General features: G+C 47.9%; 1 protein-coding gene across 1 annotated transcript; it reads left to right on the top strand.

The window, feature by feature from the left end:
• Positions 1-1385: 1385 nt before the first annotated feature.
• On the top strand, positions 1386-10476 carry LOC310800479 (ras-related and estrogen-regulated growth inhibitor-like protein; the record flags this gene model as incomplete). Its single annotated transcript, XM_083663079.1, has 5 exons — positions 1386-1437; positions 4893-4949; positions 5479-5552; positions 7480-7628; positions 10191-10476. 5 exons carry the CDS (start codon positions 1386-1388, stop codon positions 10474-10476), a joined length of 618 nt encoding a protein of 205 aa, XP_083519205.1.
• Between the last annotated feature and the right edge of the window lie 12797 nt (positions 10477-23273).

Raw genomic sequence — 23273 nt, 5'->3', positions numbered from 1 at the left:
CCAGGCAGGAGCACCCTGCAGACTGAGGACCTGACAGAGCCCAGGCAGGAGCACCCTGCAGACTGAGGACCTGACAGAGTCCAAGCAGAACCACCCTGCAGACTGAGGACCTGACAGAGCCCAGGAAGAACCACCCTGCAGGTTGAGGACCTGACAGAGTCCAGGCAGAACCACCCTGCAGACTGAGGACCTGACAGAGCCCAGGCAGAACTACCCTACAGACTGAGGACCTGACAGAGTCCAGGCAGAACCACCTTGCAGACTGAGGACCTGACAGAGTCCAGGCAGAACCACCCTGCAGACTGAGGACCTGACAGAGCCCAGGCAGAACCACCCTGCAGACTGAGGACCTGACAGAGTCCAGGCAGAACCACCCTGCAGGTTGAGGACCTGACAGAGTCCAGGCAGAACCACCCTGCAGACTGAGGACCTGACAGAGCCCAGGCAGAACCACCCTGCAGGCTATCTGAGGACCTGACAGAGTCCAGGCAGAACCACCCTGCAGACTGAGGACCTGACAGAGTCCAGGCAGAACCACCCTGCAGACTGAGGACCTGACAGAGCCCAGGCAGAACCACCCTGCAGACTGAGGACCTGACAGAGTCCAGGCAGAACCACCCTGCAGGTTGAGGACCTGACAGAGTCCAGGCAGAACCACCCTGCAGACTGAGGACCTGACAGAGCCCAGGCAGAACCACCCTGCAGGCTATCTGAGGACCTGACAGAGCCCAGCAGAACCACCCTGCAGACTGAGGCCCTGACAGAGCCCAGGCAGAACCACCCTGCAGGCTGAGGACCTGACAGAGTCCAGGCAGAACCACCCTGCAGACTGAGGACTTGACAGAGTCCAGGCAGAACCACCCTGCAGACTGAGGACCTGACAGAGCCCAGGCAGAACCACCCTGCAGGCTGAGGACCTGACAGAATCCAGGCAGAACCACCCTGCAGGCTATCTGAGGACCTGGCAGAGCCCAGGCAGAACCACCCTGCAGGCTGAGGACCTGACAGAGCCCAGGCAGAACCACCCTGCAGACTGAGGACCTGACAGAGTCCAAGCAGAACCACCCTGCAGACTGAGGACCTGACAGAGCCCAGGCAGAACCACCCTGCAGGCTATCTGAGGACCTGACAGAGCCCAGGCAGAACCACCCTGCAGGCTGAGGACCTGACAGAGTCCAGAACCACCCTGCAGGCTGAGGACCTGACAGAGTCCAGGCAGAACCACCCTGCAGACTGAGGACCTGACAGAGTCCAGGCAGAACCACCCTGCAGGCTATCTGAGGACCTGACAGAGCCCAGGCAGAACCACCCTGCAGGCTGAGGACCTGACAGAGTCCAGGCAGAACCACCCTGCAGGCTATCTGAGGACCTGACAGAGTCCAGGCATGAACGACATCAAGCTGGCACTGCTGGGAAGCGAGGGGGCAGGGAAGTCAGGTGAGCAGATGGCTAACAGATGTTATGTTTGAAAGAAAAAAAGTATCTCAATATCTCTAAAATATAGATTGTTTTAACTTGACAACATAAACATTCTAAATTGGCCCTGCTTACTTCCTGTTGCTGCTGCAACAGATTTCTGTGGATAAATTATAACTTAAAAAGTTCCACAAATAATAAATGAGAACTTGATTTCTATAGCACTTTTCAAAAACAGAATTTACAAAGTGCTTCACATTTAAAAGAAAAACGTGAAATCATTTTGCTAACAGTTGCTGTGGTATTTTTCAAATGGTGGATACATGTATATAATTCTTCAGCAAAACTTGCATACTAACCTGTATCAAGTTTATTGAGTACTATAATGCCACATTTTATGATAGGCCGATAGTAAAGTAAACCTCTGCTGTTCAAATATGTAAATGTAAATATAAAATATATGTAAATATGTAAAAGATGTCGGGAGTCACACCTGACCACTAATGGCAAATTACTGTTAGTGTTTGTTTTAGCCTACTTTAACCCCCTGGGCTCTTTGTTGACCACAGAGAGTCAGGACCTCAGTTAATGTCTCATCCAAAGGACGGTGCTCACTCACAGGACAGAGTCCCTGTCTCTGCCCTGGGGCATTGGGGATGGGGAATTTAATTTAACAAAATCACACCCGTTAGATTAGTTTAGTTTAGTTTTTCAGTCAGCAAAGAAGCAATGTGGCAATGACATCTTCACATTCACCTGTTACTGCTCAGGCAGTCAGCAGGTGCGTTGTAATCCAGAGAGATTCCACACGAGGCAACATTCTCAACATCACTTTTGCAGCCGTTTGGCACACACTGGAGTTTTGCTATTTCACACAGGTGGAAATAACTTAACTGCTTAAACCTCAAACCTTCAAAGAACCACAATGTTTCACCAGCCGGATTAGTCTAGTTTATTATTCTACATCTGGTGGTCAAGATGTCCCGAGTTTACAAATTATTTCACAGTTGTAAACTCAGTGCTTAGAGGCCAAATCTGTAATTGCAGCAATTCATTTGGAAACACTAAATGCTCCACTTGTGGTTTCGCTTTAGCCGATAGTGATTCACTTTGTCTTGAAGACATCAGACAAGTTTCGCCCGAGCCTTTGATGTAAGCACTGGCACTTTGTGATGCAAAGTTACACTTTGTTTCCAGTGTGTAATGTGAAAACAGGCCTGTAGGCTATTTTAGGCACACACACACACGCACGCACGCACGCACGCACGCACACACACACGCACGCACGCACGCACGCACGCACGCACGCACGCACACACACACACACACAAGTTCCAAAAAAGTATTTTCCTCATTTGAAATGTAGCAGGTGTGCTTCTTTTGGCTGGGTGCTCTGCTATCATTAAGACGTGAGGAAACTGTGGTGGGATAAAGCCTTCATCAGAGCATCATTATCCTAGAATAATGGAACAACTGTTTTCATACTAGTGTGAAAAGTACAGTATAATATTAAAGTAGACCAAATACTGCGCTCTTTAAAGTGAACCATGTCGCTGTGTCAGATTGGATCACATTATGAATCATAACTCTACATGTGCGTCCTGGTGGCTCACCTGGGTAGCACGCGTACGGCGGAGGCTCGGTCCTTCGCGTGGCCGACGCAGGTTCGAATCCGACCCGAGGTCCTTTGCCGCATGTCATCCCCTCTCTCACCCCTCCTTTCCTGTCTGTCCTATCTAAATAAAGGCCAAATGCTCCCAAAATCACCTAAAAAAAGATCATAACTCTACATTAGATTTAGATTGACTTATAAAAAGAGAGACTGGTACATTATTATTGTAATGATGCTGATGAAGTCGGGGGGGGGGTGGGTCTTGTTTTTAGGAGTTTTGGAGTGCAACTATCCCATTTACTCATGGCTTTCCTCTTATTTTGTATATAGGTTTGATTTGGCAATCTATATGGATTATGATTGCATTTTGAAGCGGTAGTGAAAATGCTGCCAAAACCAAGGCAGAGGGAGAGGTTATATGAGCCTTCACAGTGTCCTGTTTTACATCAGTATTCAGTCCCTGTGGACTGTGGTGTTTAAAGCTGCTCTGCTCTGCTCAGTGCTTAATGCTTCATCAAACTATGGGACGTCCCATTCCCCTGGCCTGCCAGCAGAGCAGAGCTGTTACTGTGGAGATGGACAAGTCTCTGGAGGCTGTGTGTGCATGTGTGTGTGTGTGTGTGTGTGTGTGTGTGTGTGTGTGTGTGTGTGTGCGCGCGTGCGTGCGTGCATGCGTGTGTGTGTGTGTGTATGTACACACTTTACACCACACATACACATTTTGTATGTTTTTCTGCTAGTTGCTTTGTTTTTCTGCACAGTACTCTTTGTGTACAGTATTTACAGTATTTGAATGCATGAAAACAGGAGTGTCCGTTTTTGATTTCTCTTTTGCTTTGTTGTTCTGCTTATTTGCTTTCTGCATGTATTTCAATGTGTGTGTGTGTGTGTGTGTGTGTGTGTGTGTGCGTGTGTGTGTGTGTGCGTGCGTGTGTGTGTGTGTGTGTGTGTGTGTGTGTGTGAGAGAGAGAGAGAGAGAGAGAGAGAGAGAGAGAGAAAACAAAATTCATGTGTGTGTGTGTGTGTGTTAATGTTCTGCATACATGCATTGACTAATACAGTGGTTCTCTTTCACATCAATGACCCCTAAACTGTCACCAATTAGACCACAGACCCCCTCCTGATAACATTTTGTCCCAGGGTCCCCCGCCATCTGATAAGATTTTTGTTTTTCGATGTTATATTATACAGAGTGTCTGAAACCCATGACTAAAATAGTCATACATTCTGTCATTCTGTTACTTATCAATGGAATTACAGTGAGATTATTCACCTTTTTGCTGGGGACCCCCTGGAACCCCCCTGGACTCAACTTTTGAGAACCACTGTCTGGACTAATACATGCAGGTGTGAGTGCATGACTGTATGTCTGCACATGCCTCTGCACCTGCTGTGGCACCATATATCCGTGTGTGTGTGCACGTGTGTGTGTGTGTGTGTGTGTGTGTGTGTGTGTGTGAGTCTTTAGTGTACCACTTGTGTGTAACTCTCCAGAGCCCAGCGGTCGTTACAGTACGGTCAGCCACAGGCCTCCAGAGCTCATTTAAGCTGTGAAACCCAACCTCAGACTTTAATTGGAACTGATTGTCTGTGGGAACAAAACTAGACCACCTCACACAGTCTGTCTTATGTCAGGCTATTTCTCACAGTCTGGAGTGAGAAGAAATATAAGCGTTCAGCCAAATATGATTATGCACACATCCCTTCTTCAAGCCAAACCATGCCGTCCTTTCCTCTGAGATTACAGTGTCAGCCCTCCTCGCCTGCGGGGGTGTATGAGAGTCATTTCCCCCCCTCCGCTGCCACCTGTGAGGCCATGATTCACTTTGTTGTTTTTCATGCTGTCTGTTTCCTCCCTCTGCAGCTGTCCTCGTGCGCTTCCTGACCAGGCGCTTCATCGGTGAATATGCCTCCAACGCCAGTGAGTGTTTCCAGACTCCACCAGACTTATTGGTGGCTTATTGGGGTTTGGAGTTAATCCAGGAGAGCAAAGCTTACTCACAGAAACTGTGGAAATTGCTGTCTTGTGATGGTGCACCTGAGCATCCCTGGTCTTAACAACATACCGTAACTTTTGCATACTGTAGAATTCACGAAGTTGACTCTAAAATTGCAAGTTTCAGCATATATTATCTAGGCCTATAGGCTACTGCAATTGAATTTCAGTAAGGTATCACTTCAAAAGAAAGAAAAAGGTTAATCAAGATGACAAATAACTTCATCAAGGAGAAAAACAACAAAATAAATGACAAGGAAATACATTTAATTAAAGCATAAATAAACAAAAACATCATACTGAATGCAAAATCCCGAATATGATGCACAACTGTAATTAGAATAATTGTGAATTTGAAAAAGTGTAGAATTGTAAAAAAAAAAAAAAAAAAAAAAAAAAATCAACATTTTGAGAGCTTTATTTGCTTTTATCGTGTTCTTATTCCTTGTTGCAGATTCCCTGTACCATAAAAGACTGTCCATCGATGGCAGACAGCTGAACCTGGAGATGTTCGACCCCTGCTCTCAGGTATGACAGGTACACACAGTTTGCATGTTTTTCCTATGTTCACATAGGTTTCCTCCCACAATACAAACACATGCAAATCAGGTGGATTGGAGACTTGAGTTGTGAATGTGACTGTGAAAAGGAATGAATGGGCAAATGAGGGAATCGAGTTTCCAAAGTTTTTCAACTAGACATCTTTTTAATATGAATTAAATTCACTGTACATTATAGTCAGCAGTATGAGAGTGAATGATGATGTATTTTCAAAATAATACACCATAACCAATGATCTGAACAATATATTTGCATTATAGCATTAGCCTTGTTTGCCTTATGGTGATCAGATCATCAATCAGATTTCAGTTTAGTCAACTTTTTTTTTCCATGACTCAGTCTCACTACCACCAAAAATCCAAATCCACAAATCATCGCTGTAAAAAAAAAAAAAAAAAAATCCTATCTCTGAAATGTAAACTTTTTAGGAATGAGGAAATGCAGCCTTCCTTGTTTTGAGCTTGACCACCATACATTCAGTGTGGTGTAGTGCAAGTTCCATATTGCAATTTCAGTGTGCAGCTAGCTACTGCAATTCAGTTTGCAGGATTTCTCCGATTTCGTGTGTGCGCTAGTTTTGAGCTTGATCACCAGTTTATCCAAAGGGGTTTGAAAACATTTTATGAACCCATAGAATGCAATGTACTGCAAGCCTTCAACTGACGTGAAAACATGAAAATCCTTGATACTTCACCAAGGTTTTCACCTAACAGCAGCAAAACACTCGTCCAATTTCAGTACGTATGCTACACGCTATGACCTGGAATGAACTGCGGTCAGATGTTTACCTTGGGCAGGCCGCACGTGTACCATCTGTAACGCACTTAAAGTTGAGAATCCAAAGGGATTTATGAGAGTATCCTGAGGCGGTGTGTGTCCATAGCTGCTGCTTTGAAGGAGAGAGCCATAGAACCTGCATACCTCTACTCTCTCCCTCAGCAAAGGCCCAAGACCTGAGAGGCCTTTTACTACAGAGTTACTCTTTTATTTTATTGCAAAACCCCCGAGGCACAGGAGGTAAGCGGTCACTCATTGTCTTTCTCGCTTCAGCTCAGTGTAAAACCAATGCTACAGTGAGTCTATAGCCGTCCCTTCTTCCTTTATGACCTGCGGGCTGCGTAAAGAAAGTAGGAGTCTGTAAAGAGAGAGGCCTGAAGTAGGGATGAGTGGCTTTTTACAGCGCCTGGGGTTTTAGGGCTCGGACATGTGCCCGGGCCCCTCGACCTTCCTACACGGTTTTGTTTTTCTGCTCAAGGTCACTCTGCAGGTTACTGCTGTCACTCCCACCAACGACAGTAAAAACAGGTCTGGAATTAGCTGGGCAATTAGTGATGTTGATCCTGAGGGATGACCTTCATTCTTCAACTCTGTTACACCTTACACGTGTGGCTATGATGTGATATGGTTATGGTGCAAGAAATAGTGGAAATGGACTCAAAAGTGCCTCTAGTTTAAATCAAAATATCACACGTCAAAGTTACTCACAATCTCTAAACAGCTCTAGTTTAGCCTAAAAGATCACACGTCAAAGTTTAAAACAGTTAAACAGTTTAATTTCATAAGCCCCACTCTAGACAGTTTCCTCCTCCTTCATGTCTCCACCATGACTCTTAGCAGGTTTGAGGCAGCATCGATGCAGTTTGACGTCATGAATTGGACAATTTGGAACCAGTTCTAAACAGTTCAGTTTCTCGATTCCCATACTAAAAACCATATATGAGTTAGAGCCTGTTCGCTGTTCCAAGGATGAGTTTTGAAACTAACAGTAGTAAAACTACTGTCCTATATTCCCGTGTGGTTGTATCTGTAAAAACACATCTGTAGCCTATAGTGGAGCCTGAATTAAATGTGGTGGCTGTGATACCAAAATCAAAGCGCGTGTTGTCCCTGGCAGAGCTCGGAGGCCAGGTGTATACTGGAGGAGCCGGTGGACTGGGCCGACGGCTTCGTGGTCGTCTACAATATCAGCGACCGCACGTCCTTCATCAACGCCAAGAACATCCTGCTGCAGATTCGGGAGGCGCGCATGGACAACTGCAAAGGGTCAGAAGCACCACAATAAGGACATCTTACTGAAGGAGATTAGGACAGTGGACAGAGGCTATAGGGAACAAAACAATTACTTTTTGTAGTTTATTGCCAACTTATGTGCCAGTCTGCCAGATGGTGGGGTACAAAGAGTTTATGCCAAAATAACAGGACTGTATTTTAAAGTCCCTGGAAACACAGATTCAGAGATTTGTTTCTGAACACATTACACAAATGAGTTGGTGAAAGCATGTGAAAAGTCTTAGCACCATCTAGTACTGAATTGTGTTTTTTCACCCCATTTCTGTGATCAAGACTTTTCGGGTGGGTCTTAAGAGGTCTCTCAATGATGTAATGAAGAGACTCCCCTAATACTATATAAAGACTGAAGTGCCTCTTAAAAATGCATCAGAATGTATCAAGTAGCCTACAGCACTGGAGGGGGGGGTGGGAGAGAGCACTGGGAGCACTTCAGCAGACACGCCCCCACACTTTCAGAGCAGAGAATAGTGCTTAGTTTTTCATGATTTTGAAACCTAATTTTCTATACTTGGCAACATTTTTTGGTAACACTTTACAATACTGTAACACAAAAAATGGGTAGTTATTGAGGAACTAGTCAGGAACTAACCATTAGTTCATGAATAGTTAATGATTAGTTCCTGAATATTTAATAGGTAGTTCCTTAATGGTAGTTACTTAGGAACTGGTTCATTAACATGGTAACTAATGGTCAGTTCTTAAGTAACTACCATTAAGGAACTACCTATTAACTATTTATGAACTAATCATGAAGATGAATGGTTCGTTTCTGACTCGTTCCTTAGTAACTACCCAATTTTTGTGTTACAGTATTCTAAAGTGTTACCCTTTTTTTTTTATCAATTTGGCTGTGTGCAATGGCACATTTTTCTGTGGTGTGACAAACTCAAAACGTAATTTATTTTTGGTTTCCACTTTCCAGGACTTCCAAGGGAATCAAGTCAATTTAGGATACGTCTCTGGCACTATTAGTTTGCCATGATGCAGTACACCCCGCCCACCTGGTGCTCCAAGCAGAACAAAACAAATGCTAAGTTATATGAGCCCAAGCTGCTGTAAACACTAATGCAAAGCAGACTCTCCTTGTCCTACTTTCTGTGATGCTGAACAGGAATCCTGAAGCAGGCTTGAGCATGAAGAATGTTCAGAGTCCTGACTGGACCTGACAAACAAGAACATGATCAATGTGTTATGATAAAGAGTGAGCGATCCACTTCAAACCTACAGATATCCAGTAGATTTGGTCTGCGGGAAAATGGGCCAACCTGATAAGTGATAATCCTGATAATGTTGGGAGAAGAGAATGTACAGCGACAAGTGTGATTTACACAACCATGGTTGTGCTGAATCTAGATGTTGACATCAGTGATGGTGATGACTTGCTCACTTGTGTTAATTAGAAAGTGAAATGCACTCATCTAAAACAACAGCTTTACAGTGAGATTCAATCAGAATCAGTTTGCACATGAATTCTTTTTGGTAGTAGTGGATAAAAAAGTAGAGTGAGGGTGCTTTCTCACTGGGAATGATTGCTTTTGTTCCGTTCCATTCCACGCCCAGGCACGATCCCCCCCCCCTCCCCTCTGCCCTGCTGGTCAGCTTTCACATTACAACATTTCTTCTGCGCTCGGGAACGGAACAGAGTGCACTTGTGTCATCAACTATGCCTGCAGTGTATTCTCGCCTGTGTGTTGTCTATAGTGGTTCAGACTATACGCCAAAGCGTTCCCCAGACCACCTGGATCCTGTCACGGTTCCCCATTCCGCACCCGGGCACGAAACGGAACAGAACGCAACATTCGCACTCATCAAACATTCCGAAACTTGGGTAAATTTGGGGACAAGTGTGCTCGGGAACGGTACCGGGGCGCCAGTGTGAAAGCAACCTAAAATAACTATACAGTATCAGGAACAGGAAATACAGCTAGAAGAAAAGAATAGAAATATAGATCTAGATATTACACTGGGTTCCTAGTGGTTAAAAAAGAGAAAGGCTGTGAGTTGGAATGGCATAGACAGAGCATGAGCGTGCAGCAGTGGTGGCCTAAAGGTTAGAGAAGGGAGCTTGTGACCAGAAGGTCGTTGGTTCAATCCCCGGGACTGGCAGGATAAATCTGGGTGGGGAAAGTCAAATGCAGCACTTGCCCTTCCCTCATTACCACCACTGAGGTGCCCTTGAGCAAGGCACTAAACCCCAACCGCTCCAGTGGAGCTGATCAGTGGGCAGCAGATCAGACTGTGGTTGTACTGGTCAGCTTCCAGGTGTGAATGTGAACAGGGCACTCCTGAAAAAGAGAGCATTGCTCTCAGTGAGACGCCCCAAATAAAGGTTAAAAAAATAAATAGGTCTAAATCAAGACCCGAGTTGAGTATAGGAATATGGTGTATGTGCCGGATACTAACAAACCACTGCAGGATGTCAATCATTTCTGACAGTGCGCATATTGGCTCCACATATCTTTAAGATTCCAGTGTTTCTACCAAGACAGACTTTCAGCTCAGATCTTGATCACCAGACACCTCTCTCTGTTGCAGCGACTCGGAGGTGCCGGTCTGCCTGGTGGGCAACAAGCAGGACCTGTGCCACGCGCGGCAGGTGGGCGAGGAGGAGGGCCGCAGCCTGGCCCAGGAGAGCCACTGCCACTTCCAGGAGGTGTCGGCCGCCGAGAGCTACCAGGACATCAACGGCCTGTTCACCCAGCTCATCAGACAGGTGATGGAGCACCTGAAGTACCGCGCCGACCGCCGCCGCTACAGCGGCTCCAAGTCCATGGCCAAGCTCATCAACAACGTGTTCGGCAAGAGGAGGAAGTCTGTGTGACGAGGTGACGGCTGGGTGCCAGAGAGGCGGCTGCAGATCAGCTGGCTGGACTGGGAGTTTGAGTACATGGACCCAAATGAGAGGAAACTGGCCAAGAGTTTACTCGCTGTGTCTGATAACGACATACGCAGTCACCCCAACACTAACCCTGCAGGCCTGCATGCGTTCACCCTGCCAGCAACTCGATGATGAGGTGATGGGTCGCTCTGTTTGGTTGTGGGTGGTGCCACACACTGTGACTGCATCCATGTAGTCTGCAGCTATAAATGAAGACCATGAACAGTGTTCAGACCATGAGCACTGGACATCTTTTCCTAAGTCCGTCTATGCTTTAGCTCTCATATAGCCAATCATCTTTTTGGCCATGTATAGTTCGGTTTTAGATCAAGCAGTATAGGCCTAAATATGTTATTGTGGATTTAAACAATGCATAAACTGCTGTATATAAATATGCATCAGAGAAGTCCATATACACAGATAATATTTTTGTCATCATATCCCAGAAGACACAATCTAAGATCTTAGTCGTTAGGATGGTGACCTCTACTAAACTTTCATCTATAAACCCTATGTAGCCTTCTGTTAGGCTAGACATATATAAGCATTTAGACATTTTTAAGTGCTAATGTAAAATTGCTCATTGGTGGGTACCATCAGTCCAACGCTGGATGCAGCTGTTCTCCAAGCAGCGTTTGGCACAATTATTGTTCATTAAACTAAATGAAATCAGTGGGGAGAGAAGGAAGCGTGGAGATCAGTGGAGAGAGAAGGACCTGACCATGTTGTTCACAGTGTGAACACAGGGGGAGCCCATACTGCAGCATGCTGTGTGGGGGGAAAAATCAACATGATACATGATCATTTCAACATGCCACATTCACTGTCGCCCAAATAGCATATCATTGCCTTTGTGGGTCCCTCCACTTTAAATGTAGTTTAATTATTTATTATAACTTAAGTTCGGGAACAAGACCACACCTCAAGCTCACATTCAGCTTCCGGGCTCCACCCTACTTATACACGCCTACCATGACCTCTCCCTCTCTCGCATGTCTCAGTTCTCTCATCCCACCCTCCCGACCCCTTGCTCTTCTCCTTCAGTACAGGAACCAGGGGGTTATGGAGTCAAGAAGCGACCCCGTCACCGAGACAGTACCCCCAACCTGAGTCTCCATTCCCTGCTTCCTCAAGACAACCATCGACCCAGACTCATTTGACCCCCCTCGATCATGCCCAGTCTCTAAGCACTATCCATCCCTCCCCTCGATCATCCTTACATCCCATCACCCTCCATCCCTCTCATTCATTCATTCACTCCTCCCTTCTCCCTCCATCCTTTCATCCCTCTTTCCTCAACCCCCTATCCATCAATACATCATTTAAGGTCTTTAGGAATGTTGAAAATATTTGTTCTTGGTAATGCAACTCTTTGGAAGCCATAGTGTTTATAATGATAGTTAAAGGATATGTACTGTAGATTATATCTCATATCCTCTCTCAGCTCATATTGCTGCTATTAGAGAAGCATTATTAAAGAAGCATTATCTTTATACAGTGTCATCGGAAATATCTGGCTAAGTGGTATATTCATATATTTATTTGTTTTTTTCATAAACACATAACAACTGTATGAACTCAACTTTATGTGCCGTTCATGTCCATGCAGCAACAGTATTGTTCTTTTCAAATCCAGTTATGTCACTGTGAAGAAACAAGTATATAACCATTAAAAATATTTTCAGGTACACAGTGAATTTCTGGTCAATGAATTCTTCTTCTGTGAATACTGGAAAAACATACTGTAAGCTAAGCTGCTCCAGAGGAAATTAAAGTGAAACATTGCTTAATCAGACTGGTGTTTCAGTTCTTCAGAGGGGCTTCTGTTATGCTCTGAGCTTATTGTCATAAGAGAAGAAGAGACAGCATTTTTCTCAAGCCCTCAGTTAAGTGGAATTTCCTGTGTGGAATCACTAAAAATAGCAGGTTTTGGGGGAAAGTGAGAAACACACTAATACAGGGATTTTCAAAGTCTGAGTCTGTGGGCCTCCCCCCAGACAAAGCGTAGAAACAAGGACCCCCCCCCCCCCCCGCACCCCACCCCCCTCACTCAATTCCTGGATGCCTATGGGATCATGATTATGTTATTTAATCCCAGAGACACTCAACAATTGAGTCGAAACAGCTTGATATTGCTGTTTGAAATACTTCAGACTTCACCAAATACATCAAAAGGTCTGTCTGAAAGCATTGATTTGTTTCTGACACTGGGCAAAGTGGGAAAAACTTTGAAATTCCCCCAAACTCCTGTATCTCCCAACTATCTCTTCATCAAATCACACACATTTAGGCTATTCATGATCCCCTTTTCATTAATTTTGAATTCCATTCACTGAGCCTCCCCTGAAACTGTTTGGAGCCCCCTTGGGGATGCCCGCCTCCCACTTTGAAAACCCTTGCACTAATACATGATACTACTGAAGTCTTTGGCCTGCAAAACCAGGAAATGGTCTTGTTGCATCCACTAGATGGCATCAGTGTTATCCTAATATCTCGCCACTTGCCTTCTAGAGCAGGGTGCCCTTCTTCTTATACTTATGGTTGTATCTTTATGGGCCGGTGTAGGTACCGGTCTGGATCTACTCGCCCTACCACATTGTCATTGACGGTGAGATAGAAATGGGCAAATGTAAAGAAGGAGCAAGCCAAGTGCCTACTACACTGTGAGGGGAATCATCATGCGTGGTCTGCTCAGTGTCCACGAAGAAAGAAGGAAAGGGAAGTGAACAAGATCAGAGAAGAACGGGGGTTATCATATGCTGAGGCTGCTAAGAGGTGGAGATGGGAACGAAACGAGGAAAGGTAGGAACTGGAGAAGAACAAGGACGGAACTAGTCAGAGTAATGTGATCTGCATCGGACAAGAAGCAATTTCTGGCCTTCATTGCTGTCCTTATAAACTGTGCTGCAGGTTTGAGTGGGAAGACGGAGAGGAATGAGATGGTGCTTGACCCTGCTAGAGGTTCCTGGATGAGGTGGACATATCTGGAACAGAGATAGATCAAATAGCCTACTGAGGGATGCGTTTGCGCAAACTTAGATAATTGGTTCTGAGTGAGAAGAAGAAGAATATTCCCCAACTGTGAGAGGCAGCAATGTGCCGCAAGGCATCCGGTCTGCCGGAAAGCCATTAGAAGAAGAAGAAGAAGACCCTAGGAAGGCCGTCGAGCAGCGAGGGAGCTCGGCGTGCTGGCATGAGGGCCGAGAGGTAAATGGTAAATGGCCTGCATTTATATAGCACTTTTATCCAAAGCGCTTTACAGTCAGTAAAGGTACATTCACCCATTCACACACCGATGGCGGCAGGTTACCACGCAGGGTGCTGGTGCTGAGAGGTCCAGGAACACCAACACAGAGGTCGAATAGGAGAGCGAGGCGGACCCCCGAATTTGTGTAATATTCTGTGAGAGGCAGCAATGTGCCGCAAGGCATCCAGTCTGCCGGAAAGCCATTAGAAGAAGAAGAAGCATCGTCTTCAGAGTCTCCACCCTAGAAATCAAGGATGTCATAATGTCCAACACACACTTCACTCCCTTCATAAAGCCGTCTGTTAGATGAAGGCACCGCCTCGTAGGTTGGTTGCCAGCAGGGCCGGCTCTAGACATTCTGATGCCCTAGGTGAGATTTGATTTGGTGCCCCCCCATCCCCGCCTCCCTAATTTAGCCTAACTTTTGGGAGCATTGTTTAGCCCCCTTCCTGACAAGCTAGACAAGGCACAGCTACTGGGAACAAATATTTGATGTATTTTCACATATCTGTCAACAAAACATAACCCCTGATTTCAACACAGCCATTTTTGGTATACCACCCCCAAACTGCACTGCAGCATCACAACTCTGCAGGCAGGTCCTCTAGCCCAGGGGTGGCCAAACTTTTTTGGTTGTGGGCTGCATACAGAAAAATATAAGGAGTCGCGGGCCAACAATATTAAGCGCGGTAGTTTTCGCGGCAAAAAAATTGGACCAGAAAACCCTTGTGCCATCAAAAATTGAATTTCTACCTAAATAAATATATGACACATAGTTTATTGATGCTATTACAATGGGTATTTCTGTATGTTATCAAATTTTCTTTTCCTGTGCCAACAGGTTAAGACAGAGATAATTTAACATAACATTAGTATTAAACATTAATTCTTTTTTCTTTTTTTTTAATAAATAGACCATGTCAGGGTGCCCAAGTACAGTATAACCCATTTTCAATGGGTTATACTTTGCTTTACTGATAGCTCAGGCAGATGCTCTAGCCTTTGCTTTACTGATAGCTCAGGCAGATGCTCTAGCCCAGCAGGGGTGTCACACTCACTTTAGTTCACGGGCCACATGTGACCCAATCGGGTCTCAAGTGGGCCAGACAAAGACAATCAATAATAACCCATTAATGACAACACCTCCAAATGTCCCCCTTTTTCTTTTAGTGTGAAGATTGAATTACAGGTACATTTTAAGAACATGTTTTCACATAGTTATCTCAGCTACCATCAAACAAATGATCACATCTACTGTCTGTAACTGTGCATTATAATTGATGGCAAATGTGCAATTCTCTATCTTCAAGGGTACTGAACATAGTTGGCCATTTAGTGACAGAAAGCATGAATAGGCTACTTAATATTTAACTTGCTACTCCTGAAACCTGCTACCTCTTAGCCTTCACAAGTGCATCCCATTGGGTTGGAGCAGCGATAGCCACTATGGCTGAACAGACAGAGAGCGCCACCTGCAGAAACTCAAACTGTATCAACAGAAAATCCAAACTTCACCCACACAGTGTTTGATTGACAGGTGATCTCCGGGGAGTGCAGTGCAGAAACACCAGAGCATTGAGCACTTATCATCAAAGATGTTGCCAAAAAAGATGGATATTGCACAATTCCACTCAAATGAATCAATTTAAATTCTGCTCTCTGTAAAGTGTAAATCTGTGACCCTGTAGAATGCACTTCATCTAAACTTTAATTTGATTCCTTACTTTTGTCCCTCAGCCTCTCCTCCCCCTCCCTCTTCTCCTCTGTCTGTCAGTGCTTCCTGCGGAGAGGGGCACAGACGGATGGAGACAGAACGTCCATGCGTGGCCTCGTAGCTTCAGGTCAATGATCTTATTTGGCCCCTGTGTGCAGGAGGAATTGGTTTTGGCTCAGCTGAAGACAACCATTCGACCAAAGGGATTGGATGCTGCTGGGATGCTGCGAGAGCCAATCAGAAAGGCCATCGATCAGTTCCCCTTAATCTCACAGCTGGTGAGCACATCCCCACTCCAATCTAAAACTCCACAGCTCAGTCACACTGACAGGGGATTGGATGGCTTCCAATGACTTGAACCTCTACAGCAGCAACGGACCCACTGTGGACCACAGGATAGTCTCAGGTTCTCACCATCTTCTCATCCTCTGCATGGTCGTTTAGTCTGGTGTTGCATCTTAAAATCACATTTTTCCTCAAGAAGAGTAGGGGAAAATATAGCAAATGGGCGAGATCATTTCACTTGTTTCCAATGCAAATAAACTTCTTCAGGAGTTTTCTTGAATCAAGTGATATTAGCTTGATAATAGTGGTGCAATCTTGAAGCAGGCAAAAGTGCTTTGGGAAACAAGCAAAACGTTAGGGTTGTGCTACAACCCAGGTTTTACGAGTGAGAACGAGAGCTCTCACTAGTGCCTACAACGCTGCGTACGCAGCCCTATGGAAGACTGTCATTTTGCTCCAAAATTACTTTTCATTAAAACCGACCACCCACCCGTAGGTGGCGTGGTGCCCCCCTGGGGCTGACACGGATCCACGTGACTACGTCACGTCCTGTCAGCCCAGGGATAACCACTCTACATTTCTTCCAGCCAGCTGAGATCCAACGCACCCCGTGACGCATCGACGCAGCAAGGCTGGGTAGTGAGAGCTCTCGTTCTCACTCGTAAAACCTGGGTTGTAGTACAACCCTAACATTTTACTTCGTTTCGAACTCAAGCTCTCACTAGTGCCTTAATTCAACCGACCTTGCTGCCGGGAGCACCCCACAGGGCGACCTGAAAGGCACCGGTGAACCACGGCCGTATGGCAACGTTCATGCCTGACCGTTTGACATATTAGAGTGGCAACGATACTACTTTTTTGCCACCGACAGCACCGCGTGCGCGAATTGCGAACCGGACACGTCGAGACTGTAGTACCTAACAAAAGTGTGATGAGAGGACCATGAGGCCGCGGCACACATGTCCTCCCCTGAACACCGCGCAACTACGCAGAGGATGTCGCAACACCCCGCGTAGAATGCGCCTTGATACCCTCCGGGGGTATCTTACCCACGGCAGAGTATGCCAAAGCGACCGCCTCCACTATCCAGTGTGATAAGCGATCCTTGGAAAGGAGGCCACCCTGGGCCTTCTGCCAAAGCAGACCAACAACTAGTTTGGAGTGCGTAATGAACGCGTCCTGGCCACATAGGCCGAGAGCGCCCTTACTGTGCACAGCATGTGCAAGCGTCACTCCTCACCCGAACTGAACGGCGGGGGACAGAATGCTGATAAGTCTATGACCATAGACCTAAAGCTGACATTAATATTCTTAGGTTGGTAAGCCGGGTTAGGTCGCAACGTAACCCTGCGCCCATCATTCCCAAAACCATACAGGCCTGCTGCACCGAGAGGGCAATGAGGTCACCAACCCTCTTTCCTGACGACAAGGCCAGCAGCAGCGCGGTCTTTAAAGACAGAACCTTTAAATCGGCGGAGTCCAAGGGCTCAAACGGATGACCCGTTAGCCCGTCCAGCACCGTAACCAGGTCCGATTTGGGAAAAAACGCACCGCGACAGCGGGCGCAGTTTACACGCCCCCTTCATGAAGCGTGAGACCAAAGGGTACGCCCCCACGGGGCTCCCTTCAATTCCCATGTGGCAAGCAGAAATCGCGGCTACGTACACCTTAAGCGACTGCGGGGACTGACCCGCGTCAAGCAGGCTCTGAAGGAAACAGAGAACTGGTCGCACACTGCAGTTCACTGGATCCACGCCCTTACTTGCTGCATAGTGCATACCACATTATCAGGCAAGCCCTGGGCTAGCAACTGGTCCCGTTCAGGAGCCAGACTGCTAGCTTCCACCTGCCTGGGGAGGGGTGGAACACCTCCCCCTCCGCCTGGGATAGGAGATCGGCCCGTACCGGCAACGCCCAGGGCGGATCTTGCGCCAGGGAGACCAGGTCCGCAAACCATGTCTGCCTGGGCCAAAACGGACTAAAACGAGCCGGAGGCGCTGTTCCCTCACCCTGTCCAACACCTGACGGATCAGGGGGGTCGGGGGAAACGCATAGCGCCCCTCCCTCGGTCACGCGTGCGCTAGCGCGTCATGACCTAACGGGGGCTGTCCTCCTGGATCGAGCACCACAGTGGGCAGTGTGTCGCGCGCCGCGATGCAAGAGATCGATGCGGGCGCGACCAAACCTGGCCCAAACCTGTTCCATCACCCGAGGGTGGAGGCACCACTCCGTATAATGGGGATTGCCTCGAGACAGCAGGTCGGTCGTAACTCAGCCACCCCGGCAGATAGACCGCTGACACTGAAAGGAGACAGGGATACACCCACAGGTGAATCCCCACTATGGTTCAGCGCCCCCGACCGCACACCGCCCTGTTTGTTCAGGTGGGCGATCGCTGCCATATTGTCCGAGCGAATCAGAACATGGGGCCCATGTGTGAGCCGCTGGAAGTGTTACCTCCGCAGGCTGGGGGGACTGCGGAGGCAACGTTCTCTTTCGAGTCTGGTCGCACGCGGACTTGTCCGGCAGTGCGGTCCCCAGGAGAGCTCCCAAACAAACAATGGGCCCACGGCACCATTGATGGTGGGCTTGTCCTGAAGCAGAGCCAGGCGAATCGCCTTCAGCTCTAGCACATTTATGTGGCGAAGCTCCTGAGCCTCCCACCGGCCGTTCGCCGAAAAATGCCCGCAAATCGCACCCCCTCCCCAGAGGGAGGCGTCTGTGCGAATCACCATCCTGAGCGGGACAGGGCCCAACCGAGTACCTCTCGAGAGGTAACGGGGGTCCGCCCATATGGCCAGCGCCTGACAGGCCTGACCTGTCAGAGGAACCCTGCGATGACGGTCCCCGGCCGAGTCCAGGCGAAGCCTGAGAAACCAGATTTGGACCACGGGAGCATGTGTAGCCTCCCCAGCGGGAGCACATGCAGTGCTGAGGCCATCAGGCCCAACATCACTGTGCACCGATGCACTGACACTGAGGGCACAGACCTAACGTCCTTGGCTTGCTGTCCGCACCGTGCAAGCCTGTCGCTCTGGCGAAAGGTTCGCAGGAAGTCTAGCTCGAGCCCCAGGAAGGTCGCCGCCTGCGCTGGGACGAGGCAACTCTTCTGCCAGTTCACCAAAAACCCTAAGGTTTGCCGGTGATCGGTCACCACCTTGGTATGTTCCGTGGCACGGACCCTCGAGTCGGCCGCTAAGAGAACGTCGTCGAGATATAGGAAGACGCGGATCCCCTTCGCGCGGAGGGGAGCCTAGGCTGTCTCCACGCACACCGTGAGGGTTCGCGGGCTCAAAGACATGCCGAATGGCAAGACACAGAACTCGTAAGCCTTCCCCAGGAAGGAGAACCTCAGGTATTTCCTGTGTCTCCTGACCACGTGGACATGGAAGAACGCATCTTTCAGATCCCCGGAAGTAAGAAATCCCCCTGTCTCAACTCGTTGAACAGGCGGGGAAAGAGAGCATTCGGAACGGGACTTCCTCAGCGTCTTGTTGAGACGCCGAAGGTCCAATTTTGGACGCATGGAGCCGTCCTTCTTGGGCACGACAAAGTACCTGTGGTAGAAAACCCAAGCGCACATCTGCCTTGGGAACCGAGCGAATCACCCCTTTGGCGAGGAACGAATAACCTCCTTGTGGAGTATGTCCATGGCCTCCCCCCTCCATGGCCGGATCGGGGGTCCCGTCGAACGTGGGTGTGGGCCTGGCAAACTGTAGAGCGTATCTCTTCTGGAGGGTGCGCCGTAATGGGGACGGGGAACATAGATGCTCCCAGGCATCGAGCCTGTTGGACAAGATGGTCTCTTGTGGCCAAAGGAGCGGAACCCGTCATGAGCATATTGTTGGGCACCGGGACCTTTTGATCCGGTACCCTGATGGGGGGGCGGGACGTGAGAGGCTACGCCCCCCTGCCGCATGGTCAGTTCCGTAGAAGCTGTGCATGCTGGGGGAGAACTTCTTATGCAAGCTCCGCCCACTGACGCGCCCCGTGGGTGTGTTGTATCGAAGTAACCCCCCCCCCCCCTGCCGTGCGACTTTCGCAGGCTTGGGGGACTGCGGAGGTAACGTTCTCTCTCGAGACCGGCCGCACGTGGACTTGTCCGACAGTGCAGCCCCCAGGCGAGCTCCCGAACAGCAATGGGCCCTCGGTGCCATTGATGGTGGGCTGTCCTAGGAGCCTCTAGCCGAGGCCAGGCCGTAGCCATGGACCAAGGCGAGCCTTGATGATGGGTATGAGACCCTGGGCGAGCTCCCGACCGAACTCGGGCCTTGAGCACCGAGGACGGTGGGTCTAAAGCTACAAGCCGCAGGCTGGAACTGAGCCCAGCCTTGGTGGGCCAACCGGAGGGCTTGACCTCACAGATACTAACTGCACGGGCGCACGCCAACTATCTGCAACAATACTATCGTTCTGTGCTAAACAGTACTAATGCTATCTGCACGTATGCAAGCTAGCTTTCACACTCTTTTGAGAGCGGACCTTGGCAGCTTAGCTGCGGCCCTGGGCATCGCCCCACGAACTGCTCCCTTGGAGGGCTCGCTCGTGAGGATAGCCCAGCAGCTGCAAGACCGAGGGTTCAAGGCGCCTGTGCAGCGTGCTCATGCCCAAGGCAGAACACGCATTTATCGTGCCGGTTCATACTCGGCCAATGCAGTGATACACATGGCCCATCCCCTCGCTGACTTTCCCTGCTAGTAGCAAGAGAAAGCCGGAAGCTAATCACTAATAGCAAGCTCCCGCGGGCCGCACCCTGTTAGCGGGAGTACCGTTTAAGCAAGCTATCAGGCTAGCAAGAAGCACAGGCTAGACAGTAAGCAACCCGGAGGCTAGCGAACGTGCGCGTGCAACGGTAACGTAAGCGGCAATAGCCCAGCCCGAAGGGGAGGCAACAATACCCACAACCTGTTAACCCGAGAGAACAGGCGTGAACAAGCCACTAGCTAAGCTAGCGTAAGCACTGAGAGACAAGCGTGCGCTAACACAAGCCTGCGCACAAGCCGGTGCAGCGAGTCTCTACCCTGAGTAACACGGGGAAGCAAGCGTGACTGCAGGCAGAGGCCAGCGGCCCGCAAAGCTAGTTAATCTCAGAAGAAACTCCTCAGAGGGAGTTACAATCTAGTAGATGCTATTTGCACGAGGCAAGCAACACTTAGCAGACAAGCAAGCTGGCTAAGATGGCATAAGAACTGAGAGAAGCGTCAACACAACTTTTAGCTAGCGTACTCGCTCAGCTAAATCTCAGAGTGCCCCCTTCGGGGCCGACGCCAGTAATAGCTACACTACAAGCAGTATGTAGGTCCCAGCAACGCCTGTGCAGCGTGCTCATGCCCTTAGGCAGTGCACACATTAATTTCATTGTGCCGGTCGTAACCGGCCAGCGTAGCCTCACAGCTAACACAGCACCTAGCTGTTCCCCCCTCTCTCTACTAACAGGAATAACGGGGTTACCGTGTAAGCTATAGCCTGCAACGGTAAGAAAGCTGGAGTGCTACACAACACTAGATACTGGCTGCACGGGAGCAAGCTAGCTATCTAGCTAACTGAAGAGCATGGCTTCTAGCTACTACTCTCGCTTAACGCGCGCCCTACACAGAGGTAGCTGGCGCCTAAAGTACTTAGCACACAGACACTAACTGCACGTGTGCACGCTAGCTATCTGCCACAAAACTGGGTGCGTTACCCTGTCTGGGGACGCAGCCAGATAGCTGGAGTGCTACAAGCTAGTCCAAGCTAGCTGCACTGAGCAACTAGCTAACTATCTATCTAACGTTACTCCTGGAGTAACGTGCGCGCTCTGACAATATAGCCGGCGCCTAAAACAAGCACACGGACGCTAATCCGCAAGAACTGGGCTAACTAGCCTATTGTTCTAGTGCTACACTGTAAGCTAATCGCACGTATGCAACCTAGCCTAACAGTTTTGAGCGCGGACCTGAGTCAGCCCTCAATCCGATAACGCTGCCCCGTCGGGGAACGTTAAACACAGCTACACGGCGGTAGCAATAAAACAGTTAACTAAAAGAAGACACTCTTAGCTTTTAGATGACTTGATCCGACGCCGCTGGTGGAGAGAACAGGATCGGGTCCCCGAAGCCTGCTTTACCTTGTTCCACGCAAACCTCTTAAGGTGGGCAAATAAGACGGAACGAGCCTAGTATCTAAAGCTATGTTAAGAGCGCTAACTCAGAGTTAACCGCGGAGCTTTTGAAAACACGTCTTCTCAGTGGCTGGAAGAAACGTAAAGAGTGGTTATCCCTGGGCTGACAGGACGTGACGTAGTCACGTGGATCCGTGTCAGCCCCAGGGGGGCACCACGCCACCTACGGGTGGGTGGTCGGTTTTAATGAAAAGTAATTTTGGAGCAAAATGACAGTCTTCCATAGGGCTGCGTACGCAGCGTTGTAGGCACTAGTGAGAGCTTGAGTTCGAAACGAAGTAAAACTGTTTTTTCCATAGTTTTAAGGAAAATTGTATATTTTAAGTGAAAGAAAGACTAAATAACTTGCTATGGACATTTTTATGTATAATATAGCTACAGTATACATGTTGTTGTAGTGTACTAGCTGACTGAGTGCACACAATGATCAGATGCTCACATTATATATGAAGAGCTTCATTCAAAAATTAGACATTCATCGTCTAAAAAATGGGACTCATACTCTGACAAAACAATTACTGGCATACATAAGCGAAAATCATTATTGAATTTCAATTACATTTATTTGGTTTCTTGAGTCTTTCAGTAAAAAATACCACGATTTTAGAGAATGAAATCATGTTTTTCTTTTTTACATTGAGCATTGAACGCAAGACAACTTCCTTATGTAGATTGATATGAATATTACAGAGTGATGCTTGGAAACATGGATAATTCTTGTTTCTTTTGAACCTGCTTGTTCATCACTTCATTCACTGGAGAGAACTTCACATCTCCAGATAGCTGGGAATGCTGCGGCCCAATAGGGGGCAAACAGTCTCCAACAGTCGAATCCAGAAAGTGATGAATTATGATTTCAACACCTAAATGCCATACCACCCTGCATTGATTCTGTGTCAAAATAGCCTGGACACGCCCATGAGCCTGGCCTATTCAAATTGACAGGAGGTGTGAAGATGTACATTATATTGTGTTCGAGTCCTGGAAAGGCTTGTGTCTGCACAACTGTATTTGAAGTTGCCTTTGCCAAGTCTTTCTTGCTGGCAGATCAAAGACATTCCCTTCAACTGCAGAAGACTGCGTTCACAGCAGAAGGAAACTGCCAGAAGGGTCATAAAATCTTCAAAATGTCCCAAAGCATCAAGATCCATTTAAAAGTACGATCCATTTAAAAAGCTATATATGTTGCATTTTTTTTTACTTTAAGAAAAAAAACACGACTAAGCTACTTTCGCTTCCAACCAGAGCCCCATGACCTGTTTAACATGAGATGGACAAATGAGCCCATTACACTGAGGGGATGTAGAGGCCTGTTATAAGAAATATGTGTGTTA

This window comes from Poromitra crassiceps, assembly GCF_964638095.1.
Source record: "Poromitra crassiceps genome assembly, chromosome: 30".
In the NCBI taxonomy this organism is placed as follows: Eukaryota; Metazoa; Chordata; class Actinopteri; order Beryciformes; family Melamphaidae; genus Poromitra; species Poromitra crassiceps.
Note: the sequence above shows the minus strand (reverse complement) of the source record. Positions and strands in the feature narration are given on the sequence as shown.